Genomic DNA, 21,507 nt, shown 5'->3' with positions numbered 1-21,507 from the left:
AAGTGCTTTACAAGATGAAAAAAGAAAAAAAATATATAAAAATTAGGCAGTGCTAATTAACAAAGAAAAATGGCCAGGGAAGGCAGAAAAAAAAACAAAAAAACTCCAGAGGGCTGGAGAAAAAAAAAAATTTGAAGGGTTCCAATGCCATGAAACCACCCAGCTCCCACTAGGCATTCTACCTAACATAAATGATCTCAATCAGTCCTCATGGTTTACAGGCTTCATGTGGAAGAATTAAATGATGATGGTCACATGGTGATTGTCATGTGGACCTCTGGCCTTCAATCCATCAATGTAGGGACAGCACGGTGCTTTGATCAGGTGGTGCTGGTGCAGATCGCCACCACAGAAAACCGGAAAGAGAAAAGCAGAGAAAGTAGGGGTTAGTACAGATTTTGGAGCCATAAAAAAAAAGATAATTCTATGCATATACAGAATATCAGGGCTACACTAAAATGAAGCCATGAGAAAGTGGTGTTAAGTTTTTAGCAGTATCCCGGTATAATTTATGATCAAAATAACAAAGTGAGTTAACATGAGTATGAAGGATGTCTTTTCAAACAGAATTTTGTGACTAGAGATGGAGGTAGGGAGCCCTGTGCTTATGAGCCACCTGGATCGGGACACATGTGCAGCGGGTGGCACCCAGCACAATACTGGAACAGTGTGTGGTTTTTTAAGGGTGGCTGGCGTGCTACCTTGAGATGTTGATTTCCAGATCTGCAGAGTTAAGGAGAGTAGAAGTGTTATAAAGCAGCGCCAACCATTGACTTGGGTTGGAACTGCAAGTTGATAAGCCCTGAAGTTGTCTCCCAGAAATGTGTGTGGGACAATGGCCATTGGTAATGTCTTTAAGCAGCGGCAAACAAGCCATATTGTCTTAAATAATTGGATTATAAATACGCTATAGAGCATCAGGTTTACAGCTTTCTGTTTGCAGGGACTGAACCACACCTGAGTTTTCTAATCCTAAGAAGTGACAACAGGTAGCCGATATAAACTAATGAAAAAGAGAAAAAAGTCTTCAGTGCAAATACGCAGCATTGGCCCTCTTAAAAGTTAATCAAAATAGAATCTACTGTATATCTTGAATTCATTGCTTTGATGTTTAATATATTTGACATATCAGCACACATCTCTGTGATGTGAATTATTGTATGCGTGAGTCATCATTTAGCTGGTTTGGCTGCAGTCCCACACTTGACCAAGTGTGTCGCCATTTTCCACTTTCTCTAAATGGATTGATCAGTTTGGCTCTAAATACAGTGATCCCCTGCTATATCGCGGGTCAGGTATTGCGGCCCCACTATATCGTGGATTTTTGTGTGGAACATATCTAATTTTCTATCGTGGAAATCTGTGGGTTTATAGTGAATGTTTTTTATGGGTTTTTTTACAACTTTTTACATTGTAATAAGCATTTTTCTATGCTAAACTATTAATAACAACAATGTATTACTGTAATTATAACATATACTGTATATACCTGTACTGTATATAAATAAAAATGGAGTAAAAATTCAATAAGTACATCCTACCTGTAGTGTTCTTTGCAACCAATTTATAACAAAGCATACGGTTTTCATTTGTCACTATGCGTGCTAGACAAGAGTTCGTTAGAATAATACTTATTATCATTTATAATAACTATAACATAACTGTAAATATTGACTAAAATGCAGTAGAAAGTCAATATGTATATAAAATAATAAACATTTAAACAATACAGTACAGTAAATCATTAAATATATGTACATCGTACACTACGGTAGACAAAGAGTTTTGCATTACAGTACCCAGATGATTTCTTACAAGGCCCTTTATTGGCTGAAAGAGGAGACTCAACCAATCAGAGCGGGATTTTCATTCTCTTGGACTCTGATTGGCTGCTGCTAACGTGGTGTAATCTTGCAAGAACAGCGAGCGTGGATCCCCGATGCATCTCAGTTCTCTGTGTATCGCGTACCTTGCTTGTGGTCCAATTGTTGTGAACTTTCGTTCTGTTTTAAGCCCTACGATGGCCCCCAAGCGTCCTGTATCTTCTAAGCTTTCTGGTTGTAGTGAGCCTAAGCACCAGAGGAAGACCTTGACCATTCATGAGAAGGTAAAACTCCTGGATATGCTTCGGGAAGGAAAGCGTTACGTGGATTTCGCTCGCAATTACAAGTTTACATGTGTTTAAAGCATGTGGGAGGGGGTATTTAAAGACTTAAACTATAAAAAGATGTGTATTTATATGGTGTTTCTATAGCATGGATTTTCACCTATCACTGATGGGTCTGGAACATAACTTCCACGATAGGCGGGGGATCACTGTATACACAAACTTTCCAACAAGGTTTTCTTTTATAAATCCCGACTTTTGCATACAAAGCTGCGTAACCACATTCTAGGCCTCTTTTTGTGACCTTGGAAGTTTTATAATTTTGATCCCAGGCAAGGATTCAGTCTTGGTCTACAGGTTGTAGCATCAAGCCCTATGCCATTACTAAATAAATGGCTCCTAGGAAGAGGAACAGGAACCTCTTTAGGTGGTTAAGACATGAAGTTAGAATGCCTACTCCTATGGAGAAATGCACTAAGGATGGCCCATTCACACAAGACCTTCGAGAATGTCCTGGAAGCTTCTGATAAATCCACAAGAGGTGCTAAGGATAGGATTGTCTCGTCTGTGCAGCACAGGGGGTCCCACTGGGAAAAGCAGGTGGAAATGTAAGCGAAGATCACACAGATAGTTCCCTGGATGTATTTTAATGGTCCCCTCTCTGTCTCTCTCTGCTTGTCTCCTTTTTCTTTTCACAGTGGGGAGAAGAATTTTCACATTTTCTATTATGTTTATGCTGGTCTCGCAGAACGGAAGAAGCTCGCCCATTACAAATTATCCGAAAGCAAAACTCCAAGGTAACCTTAGACAAAGAAATATTGAGATCTTCCAACAATTGAGTATTGTGTATAGTGCTTGTCTGATGTGTTATTTTTTATTTTTAGATATTTACAGAATGAGCATGTGAAACTGGTGCCAGATATTGTGAACAATGCATTTTATAAGGAGCACTTCAACCTTGTGGAGCAGTGCTTCAAAGTCATTGGATTCAGTCTGGAGGTTGGTACAATTCTGGGTCATGATGTTCAAGCAGGGGGGAAATCAAGTTCTGGATTGTCTATTTTAAGAGTGGCATCTGACTTTATGTGAATCTCCGGTGATTTCTTGTATTGCAATCCACCCAGAGTTTGATATTCAGTTCACGTCTTGTGCTTTTCTAGGCAAAGAAAAGACAAAATATCTGGGATGGTCTGTGATAACGTAACATTTTCAAACTATTTAATGCAATTCATGGTCACAGGGGATCAGGACCCAATCTTGGCTGAATCAAATGCAAGACAGGAACCAATCTTGGAGAGGACACCAGTCCATCATAGCTGTGGCTAATGACAGTTCAGAACTGTTGGGGGCGCCAACCAGGTCGTCCTGTGTATTAATCCAAAAACACGAAATATAAAGAAAAAGACCTGAAAATCGAACTCATTTGCGTGTGACCCTCCTGCCACAATTCAATAAGAGGATTTTGGTAAGATTCCACTATATAAAGAAAGTGAAGCTTCATCTCGCGGGTTGCTCTGACCAAAAGTGACACCTTCTTTTGGGATGCCCAGAGATCTATTGGGGCTTGACTGGAGCGGGCTGAGCTAGACGTCTTCACCGGGTTGCTTCTTGGAACTTTGGGGAAAGAAGGAGATGACAGTGTTAGTGGCAGCATCCCCTCTCATCTCGGCAGGTTATTACATACCGACTGAGCCTGAGAGGAGGTCCTCCAGTGGTCATGTGTGATAATAGCATAGAGTCGCACTCCAACTCAAATTAGAAATGTTTAGTTAGCTTAATTCTGTTAGTGATATCGGAGTAAAAACATACAGCTTTGGTCTATGGGCTATAAGAAAGTGCTAGAAAAAGGAAAGATTGAGGGAGCTGAACCTTTTACTAGTACAGCGGAGTGAGGCTGTGACTTCAAAATGACTTTACATTAAAACTTTCAAATTTTAAAACTTTAACTTGACTTTAACATAACTTCTTGAAAACTTGATAAGGGTAAATTATGACGCTTTTCTTCCCACAAAGAACTATGGAGTAAGTGACCAAGTAGTGTGGTAGACAGCTGGACTCTATGGACGTTCAGAACTAGACATGACGTTTTGTTCCAGGAATTAAGTGAATAGAACCGGAAAGTTTTGTTGGCCTGAATGGCTTGTTCTCATCAAATTTTTCCTAATGCTCTAAAGCTGTAGTTCACCAAGAAGAGCAAACACCGACACAACAAGAATGTACAGCTAGCACGTCTTCGTGGGTCTCCTCCGGGCACTCCGGTTTCCTCCCACAGTCCAAAGACATGCAAGTTAGGTAGACTGGCAATGCTACATTGGCTCCTGTGTGCAATAATATCCACTTGCAGAGCAACGGCACCATACGTCACCACAGTTGTCAGACCCGGAAATGACATCACCGCAGTTTCAGGACTGACTTCGTAAAATTACATTCGGACAATATATTCTATGTTAATTAGTGTTCCCAATTTTAATTATTTATTTTGTCTTTTATCTCTTTCTTCATCATGTAAAACACTTTGAGCTACATTGTTTTTATGAAAATGTGCTATAGAAATAAATGTTGTTGTTGTTGTTATAATGACAATGTTTACACCACGTTAGAGTTTACTAAAATATTAATAATAAAAGTGTTTAACTTTAGGTACTCAGGGTTTGCCTTTTTATGACAAATTATGTTATTTGTTTAAGATTTCTTTGTAGTACTATATGTTGTATTTTAGTCTGGATTATTGTCTTTTATTTTATTTGAACGTTTTGTATATCCTGTATTTATCTTTATTTACTGAAGATATTATTTATTGCCAATGTTATATACTGTAGGTACTGTTGTTCTTTCTGAAGTTTGGTCAATGGAAGGGTGCTATATACAGTAAAAAAAAAGTGTGATTATTAGTATTTTTATTTTTTCTCTTTTGGTGGCTTGTCGTTTATAATGATAAGTGACAAAAACGGGAGCAGTTCTGTATAAGGCATACTGTATATACTGTAGCATAATTTAGTGTAGAATATGTATTGCCATTTTCTTCACATATATGTTTAAAGATTGTGGACGCTAGAGGTGCTGTTGTCCCGTTAAACCCACCAGACAGATGTCCAGGACACACATTTAAAACATCAAGAAGAGATCCTTAATATTTTTCTTCCAATACAGTGCACAAAGCACCACACTCACCACAATCTTCCAATAATACAATAATAATAAACAATAATCATTAATCGCAATCCTCCACTCCTCCCAGCAGCTCTGTCACTCTACCACCCAACTCTGGCTCTCTCCGCTGGGTCTTGACCAGTCCTTTAAATAGTCCATGACCCGGAAGTACTCCTTCTCTTCTTCCGGGTCAATTCCACATCCTCCTTTCTTAAGTAGCTCGGAAGTACTGCGGGCTTCCGTTCTCGTGTCTTCAAAGTACTTCCAGGTTGTCGTAATAGTAGGAGTTCCCAGGTTCTTTGTGAGCTCCCCCTGGCGGCACCCACAGCACCCAAAAGGGCTGAGGAAACGGACTCCACATCCCAGGATGCTTTGAGGGAATCCGGGGAACCGTTGCCATCCAGGGGAGCTGCCACCTATCATCCCGGGGGATATAGTGCCCTGAAAAGGCTGCCTTCCTCCATTCTTTTCTTTCAGGGACATCCCAGCCGGACTGAACCACCGGCCATCCCTCACAAGATATAAGATTGGCTTAAATGTTCATTCTAAATTGGTTTAGAACAATATTCCACACATGTATCGTACACTTGAAAAAATGTAATTATTCTGCCCTCGCGATTGTGTATCTGTGCAAAACTAGACAGATAGAGAACAATAACTCCAGTAAACACGTTTCTTGTTCAGAGTCAGGCTTTTACTGATAAATCTTTCATTCCTCATTGTATAACTACAAAACACAATACTAAGGGTGCTTTCAGCATAATGTTCACGCCAAACAATCAATCAATAAAGAAATGCATTATAAAAAAAATTAACTGTAGCAGATAAACATCTTAACAAACATTTACAAAATAATTATTTAAAAGACCGACTTACAGGCATATCTTTGCCAAGGCTTAACGTGAAAGAACTGGTGTCATGAACAGCATTCAGAACTTCACTAAACTGCTTTCTTAAGAAAGGGGAATTGAACAAGTTGACAACGTCAAACGGTCGCTAGGTGGCAAACCTTAAAATAAAGTGTGAACAGAATAGTAATCACTTTTATTATTAACGTTTTACTAAGCTCTAACATGGTGTAAACATTGTAATTATATTGTACATTTCGTTTCATAAATGTAAACGAAAAACTATTTTTAATTAACACAAATCTTAATGATTTTAATTTTGTCCACGTGCTAAATGGTTCCCACAGACCCGAACACAATGTAAATGTTAATAGTGTATTTCACAGAAACGATCCGTATTGTTTAGTTTGATGTATGACACGACGTGATGGCAGAAACCCTCAGAACTTCACAATGATGCCTATTCTTTAGTTTGATGTTTCCTTCTCATTTTTATCGCTTAAGTTTTGAATGGGTAACCCGACGTTACTTTCCAGGCTTTGCAAAGACATGCCAAAACCTCCCAAAAGTCATCTTCCGAACCTCCTTCCTGAATCTGAGATGATGTCAGTTCCGATGACTTACTTGCCAAGACTGGCCAAAACCTTCCAAAAGTAATTTTATGAAGTCAGTCCTGAAACTGCGGTGATGTCACTTCCAGGTCTGCAACTGCGGCTCTACAACGGCGGTGACATATGGTGCTGTGACTGTGCAAGTGGATGCTACTCCCTGTGTGCGACTGAGGTGTGTGTATGTCTATGTGTGTGTGTGTGTGTGTGTTCCCCCTGTGATGGACCTGTCCAGGGTTTGTTCCTGCCTTGTGTCCTATGCTGTGACCCTGCTCAGGACAAATGGGTTAGAAAATGACTGACATTGACTGCCATGTTTGTTTGGTTGGCTAATAAGAATGGGGATGATTTGGATGTTTTCTTCACAGCCATCACAGGTCACCTCTTCAGCATTTGTTACACAGTCTGATGACCATTTGTGTATACAAATCCTTCTTGGTTCAGTCGTAATGCATGTAATCTACCCAAGTATGAAAATTCATACTTTAACTTGAAACATTCGACTGGATCCAACTTATCAATATTTTGGAGAATTTTGTAGACCTGGAATGGGCCTAGCATAGGATAACCAGGTTTTCCCAGACCCAATATGGATGTGGTTTCTAATACAGTGTGCCTGCATATTTTTTCCATATTTTCAATGTATCATCTGTTAAGTCTGCTCATTAGAATGCACCTCCATGTTTTTCACATGTATTAATACTGACTGCACGTACTCTACAATAACTCCTCTGAACGACAGTGGATTCAGAAAGTCTTGAGACCCCTACACTTTGCCATAATGGGATGTGTATGTGTGTAGGTTGATGGGCAAAGATGGTGAATTTATCCATTTAAAATAACACAAAGTGTGCAGAAAGTGAAGGGGCCTGAATCCTTTCTGAATCCACTGCACATTTCTAAACATTTCAGTCTGTACCTTTTGTGAAAAGGATGTCATTTTTCTGCCACTTCTGGTATTTCTGTCTTGGAAGTAGAGGCAGTTTATATTACAGCAGGCTGGCGGCTAATCACAAAACACTGGGACTGCATGTTCACTTCACTTCAAGTAATACCTACCCATGTCACGCACAGCGCCTTTTTAATAGATGGCTCCATTTTACTTTTCTAAAGTCAAGTCCAAATTGCTTCATAAATATCACTGGAGCAATAACTAATCCACTTATTCAGGACAAGTCACTGAAAATAATCAAGCAATGACGAGCTCTATCGATTGTATTTATATTTAGCTCTAATCAAAGCCCAGGTTTTAGTTGATTGCTTCTTCATCACGAAGTGAGAAGGGTTTCACCTTTGCAATCTATAAGTCATAGTAGGCAAACGTTCTTCCTATGTGGCCTGAAAATGATAAAGCCTGAACAATTTGTTGGCCTGTTTATGAAATAATTCAGTTTGAGTTTTTCAGTCTCACTGGAGACGTGGCAGAGATTGTCAACCCATCCACCAAATCCAGCCCTTGTGTGAGCTCATTTATTTATCATTAGTGTGTTGGACCACCGGGGGGCGTACTGCTCCCCAAACCCTGACACAGACAGGCTGAGAAACAAGTTCAATACAGCACACGTTTTATTCTTCAGTGAGGAAGCGTTGTCAGTTGCTCCCCACTTCACAGCACACTACAGTACAGTGCACGAGCACCAAATATATGTAAAACGCAGTCCTTTCTCTCTCTTCTTCACCTCCACTCCTCCTCGCAAGCTTTGTCTTCCACCTCCCGACTCTGGCTCCTCGACTAATGGTAAGGCGACTCCTTGTATAGTGCACCCGGAAGTGTTCCAGGTGTTTCTCACCCTTTATCCAGCTGCACTTCTGGGTGTTTTGCAGTAGTGGTTCCTCCAATGACTCAGCTATACCTGCAGCCCCCCCTGACTGGACCCATGGAGCCCAACAGGGCTGCTCCAAATTACAACTCCCAGCATGCCCGGCATGGATCCGAGGTGCTGTAGCAACCCAGTGGGAGCTGCCCTGTAGAGTCTTGAGGAAGATAGTGACTCTAATATAGTCTTTCCCTCTGTCCCTTTACCCAGCCAACATCCCGGCAGTGTAATGGGCCTGGCCATCTGTCACAACTGTCAAAAAAGTCAAGAGAGAACCAAGAGATTTTACAAATTCAATTCCATTTGGCTCATTCTGATTGTATAGGGCGCTCTTTAATGAAAGCATGCTCAGACTGCGTACATAGATTTACAAATGCAAAACAAAAGAGAAGAACATGTTTAGTCTGCCAGGCTCCTTTGGTTAGATCAGGGGTCTCGAATTCTGGTCCTGAAGAGCTACGGTGGCTGCAGGTTTTCATTCTAACGATTTTTTTTAAATAGTTACTAATTTATGCTGCTAATTAACTTCTTTTCCACCATGAAACAAGCATGTATGGACCATGTTAATCAACCTCAGTCACAGTGCTGCAGATCATCACTGGCTGATAGTGCATGATGTATCCAGTAGTGCGAGATAAATTTGAGGCACATAAAAATACTTCATTTAGTGGCCTAAGTGCGGGTGTCATCTGCTCCACTTTGATCGTATCCTTTTGTTTCTGCCTCATAGAATTCCTGCATGTTGGTAAAACACAACCTCCCTTTTTTGAACGCATGCTGACTGTTCATTAGAACTCCTGTTCTTGCGATGTGAGACTCAATCTTATCTTTAATAAATTCTCCCATTAATTTACTTTCATTGCACATTAAGCTTACTGGATTATAGTTTATTGGATCTGTCCGCTCACCATTTTTATATAACGGGTGTTATTTTCCAGCCCTTTGGAATTTCCTCTGTGCACAGTGACGTAGCAGGGGATTATACAGTATCTTTACTTGCTAACCTCCTTAAGAACTTGAGGATAAATACAGTATTATCTTGTCCTGGGGCCTCATGTATAAACAGTGCGTACGCATAAAAATGTTGTGTACTCCCGTTTCCACGCTCACATTGTGATGTATAAACCCTAAACTTAGCATAAAACCACACACATTTTCACGCCAACTCAATCCCTGGCATACGCAAGTTCTCCATTCGGTTTTGCAAACTGGCAGCACCCAGCATCAAATCAGTGCTTTTTTTCCATTTTGGTTTCCCTTTCCTTTTTAGATGCACATCCCTGATGGCTTTATCAAATACACTGAAATTAGCTGCATATTTTGTTAGTTTAAGGCAACTCATTGTAATTAACCTGTAACAATATAATGGTCCACAGAATGGCCAAACTATTCCATATACCATAGCTGCATTAGCGTTGTTAATCTCAAGTATTTATCCCACTGTATCTGAGTGTGGAATCACAGCTCTCAAGCAGTTGATTGGAAAGAGAATTATCGGTGTGCAGCATCAAACAGACGTTGCCTCAGCCATGCGCTATTTGAACTGCTGCCATACGGCAAATGCTTCAAAGCCTTTCCTGTAGGGACCTCGCAGTTCAGAAACAGTTTCATCCTAAGAGCTCTAAACGCACTGAATCAGTCCATCAAGTGCTCCTTGTAGACTTGTTTGTACTTATAAGTTCAGTCACCTCTCTTTAAACTTGCGATACAGTTATAATATTGCACAACCTGAGCCACTTTATCAAGCACATATTACATATAATGACGATATCATTTTTAAGATGAAATGCAGCAAAATATGTTTTTTATATTATACCGATAAAATTTTAACATCATTTAAATAATCTATATTGTTAATAATTAAACATGTGAGGCCACGGTGTCGCAGCGCTAGCAAGGAGCTGGCACTCCGTTCACGGATTGTTTCTGCCTCACGCTGTATTCTTGCTGGGACTGGCGCGACACTGGAAGGATAGATGGAAAAATGAATTAAACATGCACTATGAAGATATTTCAATGTTCCTTAAAAGTTCTGAAGAATCTGCGTTCTAAGCTTACAGATGGCTTAAAATCTGTTACAGAGCTGATTGTGTGGCAATTGGGTACTTGGGGAAAAAAAAGGAAGGGCAGGAATTGGGGGTTAGTACATTTGAAAGAGACAGTACTGTTGCAATAAATTATTTCATCGAAGGTCGCGTACAGCACAGCAAGCATCTTGCGTGAGGCAGGAACAATCTCTGGACAGAGCGCCAGCTCGTCACTATCACTGTGCCACTGTTTTCCCATGTTTAATTAAAATGCTTTAATTCTTATCATCATGAAAATAATATTAAGTATATATTTGAGTATTTAATTTATCCATTGAGCTATTGATATAATAAACGTAATGGATTCTGTGTCCTGTTGGAGGAAGAGAAAGCTTGTTTAAGAAGCACATAGTGATTCACACACATAGAGCACATATAAGATCAAATACAAAACAAGCATTTAACGTGCTACTTTAGTTACGATGGTATTTGAGAAACTAGTACATTAAATGATTTTAAAATGAAGTTTATGATGTTCTACTTTAATGACAAAGTAAACTATGTGATTAAAGTGGAGATTTCAAGATTAAAGTTGACATTTCAAGCTTTTTTTGCCACTGTGTGTCTATTTTTTTTATTTTCTCTATACCCTAATAAGCTTCCATATGACACTCAGATGGTGGGCTACGACTCACCTTTTCACGGTGACTTTGATATCTGACAACTTCTTTTTTATTTCAGGCACTGTGCGACTTTGTGAACTTGAGCTTTCGAGTTTCTCCGACATTCTATATCACTCGATCAGCTTCCTTTTGTTGTTTATACCACTGTTTAAACCAACAAATATTACGTTTTTCCCTGCCTCCACTTGGTATTCGCTGAAATTCTTCGATTTCACCTGTGCTTTTGCCATTGTCTTTTCACAGAATGCTGAGCTTAAGGGCTATTTATATTGATTTGCATATTCAAAGAGGAGTAATTCTGGGAGGAGTTGGGGAGTGGCAGCAGGCGCGTGCTCATGCGTTACTTTTCACGCTGACCGGGAACGTAGAAGTTGGCGTACACATAGATTTATGCATCTGTATTTATTTGTGCATACGCACATTTCCACTTTTGTCCGTATGCCATGTTTTAGGGTGAATTCTACGCACAGCGTTATGCATGTAGCTCCTGGTGATTTGTTTGATTTCAGCCTATTTAAACTAAGCAGCACTTCTCTCTCTACAAATTCCAAATTGTACTCATACTGCCATGCCAGATACAATTCTTAGTTCGTGGGTTCTAAAATTAACTTTAACACAACAATATTCCATAATCATAGCTTCCACATTTTCACACATTTCCTGTGAAGATGCCTCCAAAAGATGCCCTATAAGGGGGACATCTTCAATTGACTCTCAACCCCATTTAAATTAGTTGGCCCTAAATTTCACCTTATGGCAGTGGTCTTGAACTCTGGTCCTGGAAGGCCACAGTGGCTGCAGATTTTCATTCTAAACCTTTTCTTAATTGGTGACCAATTTTCGCTGCTAATTAACTCCTTTTCCTTTCATTTTAATCAGCTTCTTTTTAAAGATGTGTTCCTCTAAATTGCTTCATTTCTTTCCTGAAATGGCACCCAAAGACAAATGAAATATGAAGTGAGTGAGCCAATGGAAGACCAACTAAGTCAGGGCCTCAAACTCCTACCAATTTCACTCCAGCCAGTTGCTTAATTAGGTGTTGATTCTTGCTGTTAATTTAACCCGTTCTTTAATTCCATGGCTTGTTGCTGCTCTCATTGTACAATAGCATACTTTTCTGAAATTGTTGATTTTCTCTTTTCTAACAACACTATTAAAATGTTTTGGGGACCTGAGCAGATCAACATTCCTTAGACCTACATCTTTATTTATTTTCAGATATTGTATGATTGACACAGTTTACTGTTTTGGCTTCTTTTTGTATCTTGTTATTGTTTGGCAGCTAATTAAGAAAAATAAACAATTAATTCAGTTAATTAGCAACAGGTCAGCAATATGATTGGGTATAAAAAGAGCATCTTAGGGAAGCAGAGAGTCTCACAGAAGTAAAGATAGGTAGAGGTCCACCAATCTGCAAAGAACTGTGTCTGCAAATTGTGGAACAATTTCAGAATATTGTTTCTCGATATAAAATTGCAAAGACTTTAAGAAATATCTCATCACCTACATTACATACAGTAATATCATCGAAATCTACAGAAATCTGTGTGCACAAGGGAGAAGACCGAGCATCAGTATTGGATGCCTGTGATCTTCAGGCCCTCAGGCAGCACTACATTAAACACCGGCCTGATTTTGGTTATGTAAATCACTGCCTGGGCCCAGGAAAACTTCCAGAAATCATTGTCTGTGAACACAGTTGGCCGTGCCACCCACAAATGTCGATTAAAGCTCTGTCATATAAAGATGAAGCCACATGTGAACATGATCCAGAAACGCCACCATCTTAATCTGGGACAAAGCTCATTTAAAATGGACTGGTGCAAAGTGGAAAACTGTTCTGTGGTCAGATTAATCGAAATTTGACATTTTTTTTTTTTTTTGGAAAACATGGACATTGTGTCCTCCTGCACTAAAGCAGAGCGGGACCATCTGGGCTTGTTATTAGTGCTCATTTCAAAAGCCTGCATCTCTGATGGTATGGGCGTGCATTCAGACCTACAGAATGGGCAGCTTGCACAACTGGAAAGGCACCATCAATACTAAAAGATTTGTACAGGTTTTAGAGCAACATGTGATCCAATCCAGAAGATGTCTTTTTCAGGGAAAGCCTTGCATATTTCAGCAAGAAAATGCTAAACCACATACTGCATGTACTAGAACAGCATGGCTTCATAGTAAAAGAATCGGGGTGCTCATCCCACATGCCTTGCAGTCCAGACCTTTCACCAATTGAAAATATTTGGCGCTTCATGAAATGAAAAATACAACAAAGAAGACCCAGGAATGTCGAGCAGCTAGAATCCTGTATCAGACAATAATGGGGTGAGAGTCCTCTCCCAAAAGTCCAGCAACAGGCCTCCTCAGTTCCCAGACGTCTATGGAATGTTGTTGAAAGAAGAGGGGATGCTAAACAGTGGCAAACATGGCCCTGTCCCAACTATTTTGAGACGTTTTGCTGCTGTTGAATTCAGAATGATCTTTTCTTAGAACTAGGGGGCTTTGCCCCCTGCTCGCTTCACTCGCCAACCCCCATTTTTGTTTTTTAAGATATTTTTTCTTTGAATTGTTGCTATTTCATTGGTTTCACTTTTATTTCAAAACTTCTGTAAAAACAATATTTGGAGTCTTTCGAGTCCCAATGTGGTGAATCTTTTTAATGAGGTCAGTGAGACGTGTGTTTAATGACTTTGTACCATAATTCAACGTTTCTATGTTTGGAATTTCAGCACAGACAAAGCAATCTTCATCATCAGCAGTTAATAATTTTTTTTGCAAAGCAACCAATAAATGCATGTGAGGTAAACTCTGTTTTTGAAATTCTCTTGATTTAAACTTCAAAGCCTTAAAATATTTACATACTTCTGACATATCACCTGTGTCCATATATTCAATCTCTATTCGCCTTTTCGTTATTTCTCCCAGTAATAATTTCTCTTTCTTTGCGCTAATGTGATCTTTACTTTCTTTGTTTAGACACTGTCATTTTTTACTGCTTTGATATTCTGCATCTTGCTCTGTGTGTGTTTCGCGCCTACGTCTTTTGAATTCCAGTTTTCATTTTCTCTAACCTGCTCTGCATGTGTTTGGCCCCCTTGTTTTTTAACCTTTTTATGACGTTTTACTTTGTTTTCTACTCTGTCCTTTATTTCTGACCTCCCTTTATCCTGCTTTTTTTTTAATGACACCTGGTCCATGGTGATTATTTTCCCTTTTTCGAGTAATAATTTCCATTTGTTTGCGCTCCTGCGATCTTTACTTTCTTTTTTTAATACTTTCTAATTTTCCTACTTTCTTTAACTTTCTCCACATGTGTATTGTGCCAACTTTTTTTTTTTTAGCCTTTTGAATTCCACTGCTTTTATAATCTCTAACCTGCTCTGCATGTGTATAGCGCCAACGTCTGGATTGCACGTGCTTTTTTTTTCAATTCCACTTGTTCCAGGCTGATAATTACTTTCCTTATTTTCTGAATTTGCACCTTCATTATTCTTTTTCTTTTTTGTCTCTCCAACACTTTTGAGTCTCTTTTCTCCATGTTGCTTTCTTCTTCGCATAGTCATCTGCATTTCATTTACAGTGGTGTGAAAAATTATTTGCCCCCTTCCTGATTTCTTATTCTTTTGCATGTTTGTCACACAACATGTTTCTGATCATCAAACACATTTAACCATTAGTCAAATATAACACAAGTAAACACAAAATGCAGTTTTTAAATGATGGTTTTTATTATTTAGGGAGAAAAAAAATCCAAACCTACATGGCCCTGTGTGAAAAAGTAATTGCCCCCTGAACCTAATAACTGGCTGTGCCACCCTTCAGCAGCAATAACTGCAATCAAGCGTTTGCGATAACTTATGATTATGATGATAGATTTTTCCACCCCAAACCTCAATCTCGATATTGATCGACCTTCTTACCCTATAGTAACGATGATCGTAAACTTTAGAGGGGATGACATGTACAATTATTTTATGGATTGCTAACAAAGTACCCTAAATGGCGAGCAAAATCCACTATTCAGTGTCACACACACGTGAATACTGGACAGTCAAAGGGCTCAATATTAAATGAAAAAATGAAAGTTAGGGGTTTGGATCAAAGCACTAATGCCTTTCTCTTATCATTAACAGAAAAACGGAAGACTAAAACACGGCTACCTGGCACACGAATCCTCGGTCCCCTTCACGCTAGAAGACTCCCTTCCACATTCCCTGAATCGCTGCACTTAAGGTCTCAGCATGATGACCTCAGTTCCAAACCCCAATTCTGACGTCATCCCTGGCTTTTACAATCAACATCATTTCCTCAACGCCAATTGTGCTTTCTACAAAACCTCCATAAAAGCTCACTGAATTCACTTCGTTATTGTCGAATGTTTCCTATGAATTTTTTTGAGCATGATTCTTAATGGAACACAGTATACGGGGAGGTTCCCCAACTCTTCATCTGCTGTCTCTGTGTGCTCTTATTTTATCACATCAGTAAAATGTATTCAATTACATTTTTTCATAACACAACACAACATTCTCAAAACTGCCACATCCAATTTAGGGATGAAGGAGCAAGAATACATCCCAACAGCACTGGGCTCAAGACTAGTAGCCAGTTCATGACCCGAAGAATACATCAGTATTCGAAATGTGTACCAGCTCTACACACATGTGATATTGTCGTGGACTAGTAGGCCCAAAGCACATAAATTCCAATAAGTTCTAAGAGAACTTCCCAAAATGCTCACTAGATGGGGATATCACTGTCAAACCCAAGTTAGTAATTAGGGCAAGCATGTAATCTTTAAAAAATAAAAGGTTTATTCTTCACAAAATGTATTCCAATCACTATGAAGCTCCATACAGCACAAAAGGCAAAGTGGAACTGCCTGAAACACAAGGCAATCCAAGCGAACAAAGTCTCAATACAGAATCCAAAAGGAACGGAGCAGAAGTACAATAAAGCACAAAGAAACTCACGACTCCCAGGCCCGTTCAAATGAACCACCAGGAGCTCTGGACGATTTAAACAGTGGAGGGCAGTGCATGGCGGTGACTCGCAGGTGGCCCCGGATCTTGGGGGACACTCCCCCACAAAACACATGGAACATAACATAGACAGCTTGTATGCATAAAGATGCCCGTAATCAACATTAAAAAATCAAAAATTAACAAAAGACACATGGAATGTGAATTTGAACCTTAGCCAGGACCCTGACTGAGATATAACGGGTTTTTTTTTTGTAAATTTAGGGCGCTTTACTGAATGCTTTCATATTTCTGATCTGAAAAGATGCCTTTTTAAATGTTTCTATTAAATCAACCAAACTACCGTAAATGTAATGAAAACGTCAATGATGGGTCAAAACTGACCCAAAAGGCACAGCAGGGTAAACATTTTTTAGAAGCTGTTTTCAGACACATGCGACTAAGGGGTATATTTAGGGCTCTGTTGAGACTGCTACATGTACACCCACTTGAGAGATATCACAATTGCTTCTAACTTTTTTACTTGAACAGGAACAGCAACAAATGAGAAGCCAACAAAAGGATACGATCAAAGTGGAACTTATGACATTACAGTATAATGTATTGTCCTTATACGTTTTATATGCGCTGAGAGCCCTGGATCTGTGTGTCCTCAAAGCCAAAACACGACTGAGTGTGTTGCTGCCCGTGGTCTTATTTGATATTGGTTATAAGTAGTAGTACAAGAATCTCATGTTCTGCGTCATCGTGAGACGGTCCTGGGTCAATACCTTGGCAAAAAGTCTCATGTTTAAGGTCCCCGCGAGACGCTCTGTGGCCATTCTCTTTAGTCTTGCGGGTCTTTTAAGTGTCTTCCGTGATCTTAGTGTGAAGATCTCATCTCATTGACCTACTGTTTCTCTCCAGGATTTTTTTTATAATAGAGAAATGATACATTTTCTTAGTTTAAACATTTGATATGTTTTCTATGTTTTATTGTGAAGAAAATATGGGTTTATGAGATTTTCAGGTCATTGCATTCTGTTTTTACGAGGGACGTTCAAAAAGTTTCCACACTTCTTTTTTAACTCTGGTTATTAAGAATTTCAAAAACAAATTACATTACTTTCTAAAAAGTCACCTTCATTTGCGATGCAATTTTCCCAGCGTCATATTAACTTTTTAATGCCCAATTACTACTCCTCCCGCCTTCACCATTTCCAATGAAAATGTAAAAGTGTGTGTATTATTGTGATATTTCCCTCTACTTACCCTTTACCTATTTTCTTCAAGAGTAAGTGTACTCGTCAAGTTCGTTATCGGGTTAATCTACTGTTGCACCTTAAGATGAACACATGCATATACAGCTATAAGCATACACACAGAAACTCAACAGTGCCCTATGAATGACAAACACACAGCTGGTTAATCACCAGCACTATTAAGCCACACAACTGCCTTATGAATAACACAACTTGTCACTCTCTTAGGACTTCATGAGACTTAAATATACACAGACCCTAACCACAACAGTGCCCCATGAATGACAAACACACTGCTGGTTAACCTCTGGTATGTTAAACCACACAAGTGCCTTAGGAATAACACAACCTGTCACCCTCTTAGCACTTCAAGAGACTTACTTATTATCGGCACGAACAACATACGATGTTTTAAAGATATCTCAGACCTAAAATTACTTTTGGTCTCCAAGAATACATTTAAACATACAAAGGCTCAGCATCCTTGACTATAAGCCATTTATCATCCAAGAATGCCTTACTTTACATACTGTTCCCTACTTTTAGGTGGAGTGCTTACCCTCAGCCTTAATAAACCTCGTAGCTCCAAGTTCTCAAAGAAATCTACCTCATTACTTCAATCACTCTAGACATGAAGACAAAGCATAGAAAGTGGAAAGCAGCATGGTATTTATTACAGAAATAATAATACCAGTAGAATAAAGAATAATAGAAAATAGGACTGATAGTAAAGTCTGGATATATATAGTCTTTAGAAGAGGCTTATGAAAAGTTAAAGATGACAAGGATGAATGTCGCAGACGGCTTGTGATCTAGCACTTGTAATTGTTCATTATATTCTTTTCTGACGATCCGATGGAAACAGCCACACGTTGCTGGCGCCCTCTTCTGATGTCGCTCTGTTCCCTTCTCCTGACATCTTCGTCCCTTCTTCCTTCCTCCTATGTCGCTCTTCAGACGAGGCATATTTATTATAAAATTCTACCGGGAAGTTTTGCAAGATGTGATGGATAGATATTCTGATTGGCTGGCTGTGAATATGATGAATGAATTCACTGTCCATTTTCCCAAACAATACATTTTTGATGTTGCCTGAGGTATCAGCATGTCTTCCTTTCCCAGGCTGTAAAATAATTTAGCTACTTTTGTCCCAGATGCCCAGGTTATAAACTAATTGATAGCCTTAGGAACCAGCATGTCTTCCTTTCTTTGTTGGAACAGCTGTTTTAAAAATGGAAGAGGATATGCTTTGATTTGTCCTGATTGTAGTTCATTTGTTATATATATATATATATATATATATATATATATATATATATATATATATATATATATCTTGGGACACAGATTTGCACAGATAACAAAAAGGATTTTTATTCAAACACCGCAAACACATGCTTAAACGTGCTCCATGACAAGTCAGAGACGACAGTTCCGCTAGGAGCAGAGAGAGATAAAAGCAAACAATCAATTCCCAAAATTGACAGGCGCTGCGCAAGGCTTATAAGTCGGTAGAGTATCGCGCGAGGCTTGTATTATGCGTTATAGTGCAAGGATAAGGAGCAATGTGAGGGTAGTCAGTGTTTCTGGGTTTGTGGTTTTCCCAGGGGCGTCTGTATCTCTTTGGGGTGCGATCAGCCCTCCAGCTCACAATATATATAAATATAACGAAAATACAGAATAAAATATACAGATTTTGTACCCCACAACAGTGCAGAAACTTTTTTGAACGTCCCTTGTATTTACATTTTACACAGAGTCCCAACTTTTTTAAAATTAGAGTTGTATTATAATAATTCATATTTACTTTTTAATTTGTACTTTTTAACTGTAAATGTTTCCTATGAATGCATTTTATTCTATGATTGCAAACTGTAATAATTTTATTCTCTTTATAAATCATGATGCCATTTCCATATCTGAGTGCAAAAAACAAATAATATTCTTTTGGGTTCATTTCATAAGAATATTCAGAGCATTGAATATTAAAAGCATGAGTGCTTCATCTGCCTTCTTTGTAATTAGTTTTTTTGTTATTTGATAATTAAATGGCAGCATTAACGTTTTTTTTTCCCTGTGCTACTGTTTACGTATAGGAGCTGGGAAGTGTTTACAGCATTCTGGCAGCAGTTTTAAATGCTGGCGACATTGAGTTTACATCAGTTGCCTCGGAGCATCAGACTGACAAGAGCAATATTTCAGACCTTGCTGTTCTTGAGAATGGTGAGTTGAGCTGTGTATAAAATTTCAAATATTAAAAGTGTCTTAACAAATGTAACAGGATGACTAGAGGATGAGGTTTTATTGCTGCTGTTATTATTATTATTACTTATTACGTGGCTGACACCTTTATCCAAGGCAACTAGTAATTGTTGAGACATGATTGCTCGCATTTCTTTTGTCCGATTGGAGCACATGTGGGTGAAGTGACTTGTTACACCGTGTCGCTAGCAGGATTTGAACCCACAACTTCAGGGCTTAAAGTGCAAAGTCCTTGCCACTGGGTCACATTGCCTGTTTGAATTTGTTTACATGATTTTTAAAAATTGTATTATTTCATTAGGGTGACATATGGGTCCCCCTCTACTACCCAAACCTTCTCCAAATAGGAATTCTGGTTCAGGAACAATTTTATTGCACATAAAATAGTGAATCATATAAAAACTCAAAAATATTAACGCCTTTGTGTAGACAATTTCATGCAACACTAATAAACAGAAATGAAGAGTGTGAAAAAAGAACAATCTTGACACACAAAGAAAGGTTTGGGGCAGCCACCCGTATACTTGTGTGTACAGAGTTGAGTCCAAAACAGAACTGAAGTTAAAGAGGAAGTTGTATTGCATTTAAGGCAGGCAGTTGGAAGTGATGTCATTGGAGCCGGAACTGGAAGTGACATCCTCAGGGTGACCCAGAACCGGAAGTGATGTAATCGGGTCGTAATCAGGCAGAATTTCCCGTGTCTCATCTGCAGAGAAAAAAGAGGAAGGTGTAGTACACCCTGCCACCCCCTGGCCTGGCGTGGTATTACCTTTTTTTTGGTCCATTTAGCTGCCTCCCATGCGCACGTGTGTGACAGGAGATATGCATTGTAATACACATACACATAATACAGTGAAACCTTCGATTGCGAGTAACTTGGTTTGCAAGATGAGCTAAAATTTTTAATAAATTTTAACTTGATAAATGAGCGAGGTCTTGTAATATGAGTAGTACGTATACACTTTGTCTGCCGAGCGTCACGTGGGGATTGTGGGTAATCGTCTCCCATTCTCGGTCTCAGTTGGTGTGCCTCACTCATATAGTCAACATCCGTATGAGCGTATACTGTTTACATTTGTTTACTGTTTGCATTTTGACCGTGTGTGTTTGCTGTGACGTGTGACTCCCTGTCTTGCACCCCAAAACATGAAGCTGAGTCTCAATACTTTAGCAAAACTAGCTTTATTCAGCGTGAAACTGGAACAGCACGGTCCAATTGTCATACTCAGGGAGTAGCTCTTGCTGTAGCGGATTGGCTTCTTCTGATGGTGTCTGATGTCATTCCTTTCAACGCGTGTATTATGGGACACAGATTACGGCACTCCCTGGGTGCCTCGTCTGTTGTCTCAGTGTATGCAGTGAGTGATATCTCGGCGAGGGAGACATTTTACTTGCAGCTTTGCTCGGTGGTTGATGGGTGCCCACTAGGTGACACTCCTCTGGTCATGGGTGACTTCAATGCAACCACTGGCACTGACAGGGCTGGCTATGGGGATTGTCTCGATCCCTATGGGTCTGGTGACTGTGGTGAAAGTGGCTTCATGTTCTTGGACTTTTCAAAAGGTCAGGGGCTGCGAATCGCTGGATCCTGGTTCCAGCGCCCTGAACCGCATTGTTGGACTTGGTACTCCAATACTGGTAGTACAGTGAAGGAGACCAATCACATCCTTGTGGGCAGACACTGGAGACTCTTGCAAAACTGCAGGGTCTACAGAAGTGCCCAGTTTGTGAATTCTGACCACAGACTTGTTGTTGCTACTCTAAGCATCCAGCTTAGCACAA

At 39.4% G+C, this 21,507-nt stretch overlaps 1 protein-coding gene across 2 annotated transcripts in view; it reads left to right on the top strand.

The window, feature by feature from the left end:
• myo3a (myosin IIIA) overlaps positions 1–21,507 on the top strand; it is a 390,102-nt gene that overhangs the window by 195,826 nt on the left and 172,769 nt on the right. For both annotated transcript variants that reach the window (XM_039753913.1, XM_039753915.1), the window contains 3 exons: positions 2,806–2,904; positions 2,992–3,106; positions 19,560–19,686. In XM_039753913.1, the coding sequence (XP_039609847.1) occupies positions 2,806–2,904; positions 2,992–3,106; positions 19,560–19,686 (341 nt within the window). The remainder of the gene's footprint in view (positions 1–2,805; positions 2,905–2,991; positions 3,107–19,559; positions 19,687–21,507) is intronic.

This window comes from Polypterus senegalus, chromosome 5 (genome assembly GCF_016835505.1).
Source record: "Polypterus senegalus isolate Bchr_013 chromosome 5, ASM1683550v1, whole genome shotgun sequence".
NCBI classification, from domain to species: Eukaryota; Metazoa; Chordata; class Cladistia; order Polypteriformes; family Polypteridae; genus Polypterus; species Polypterus senegalus.
This window is presented reverse-complemented; position numbering and strand designations above follow the sequence as displayed.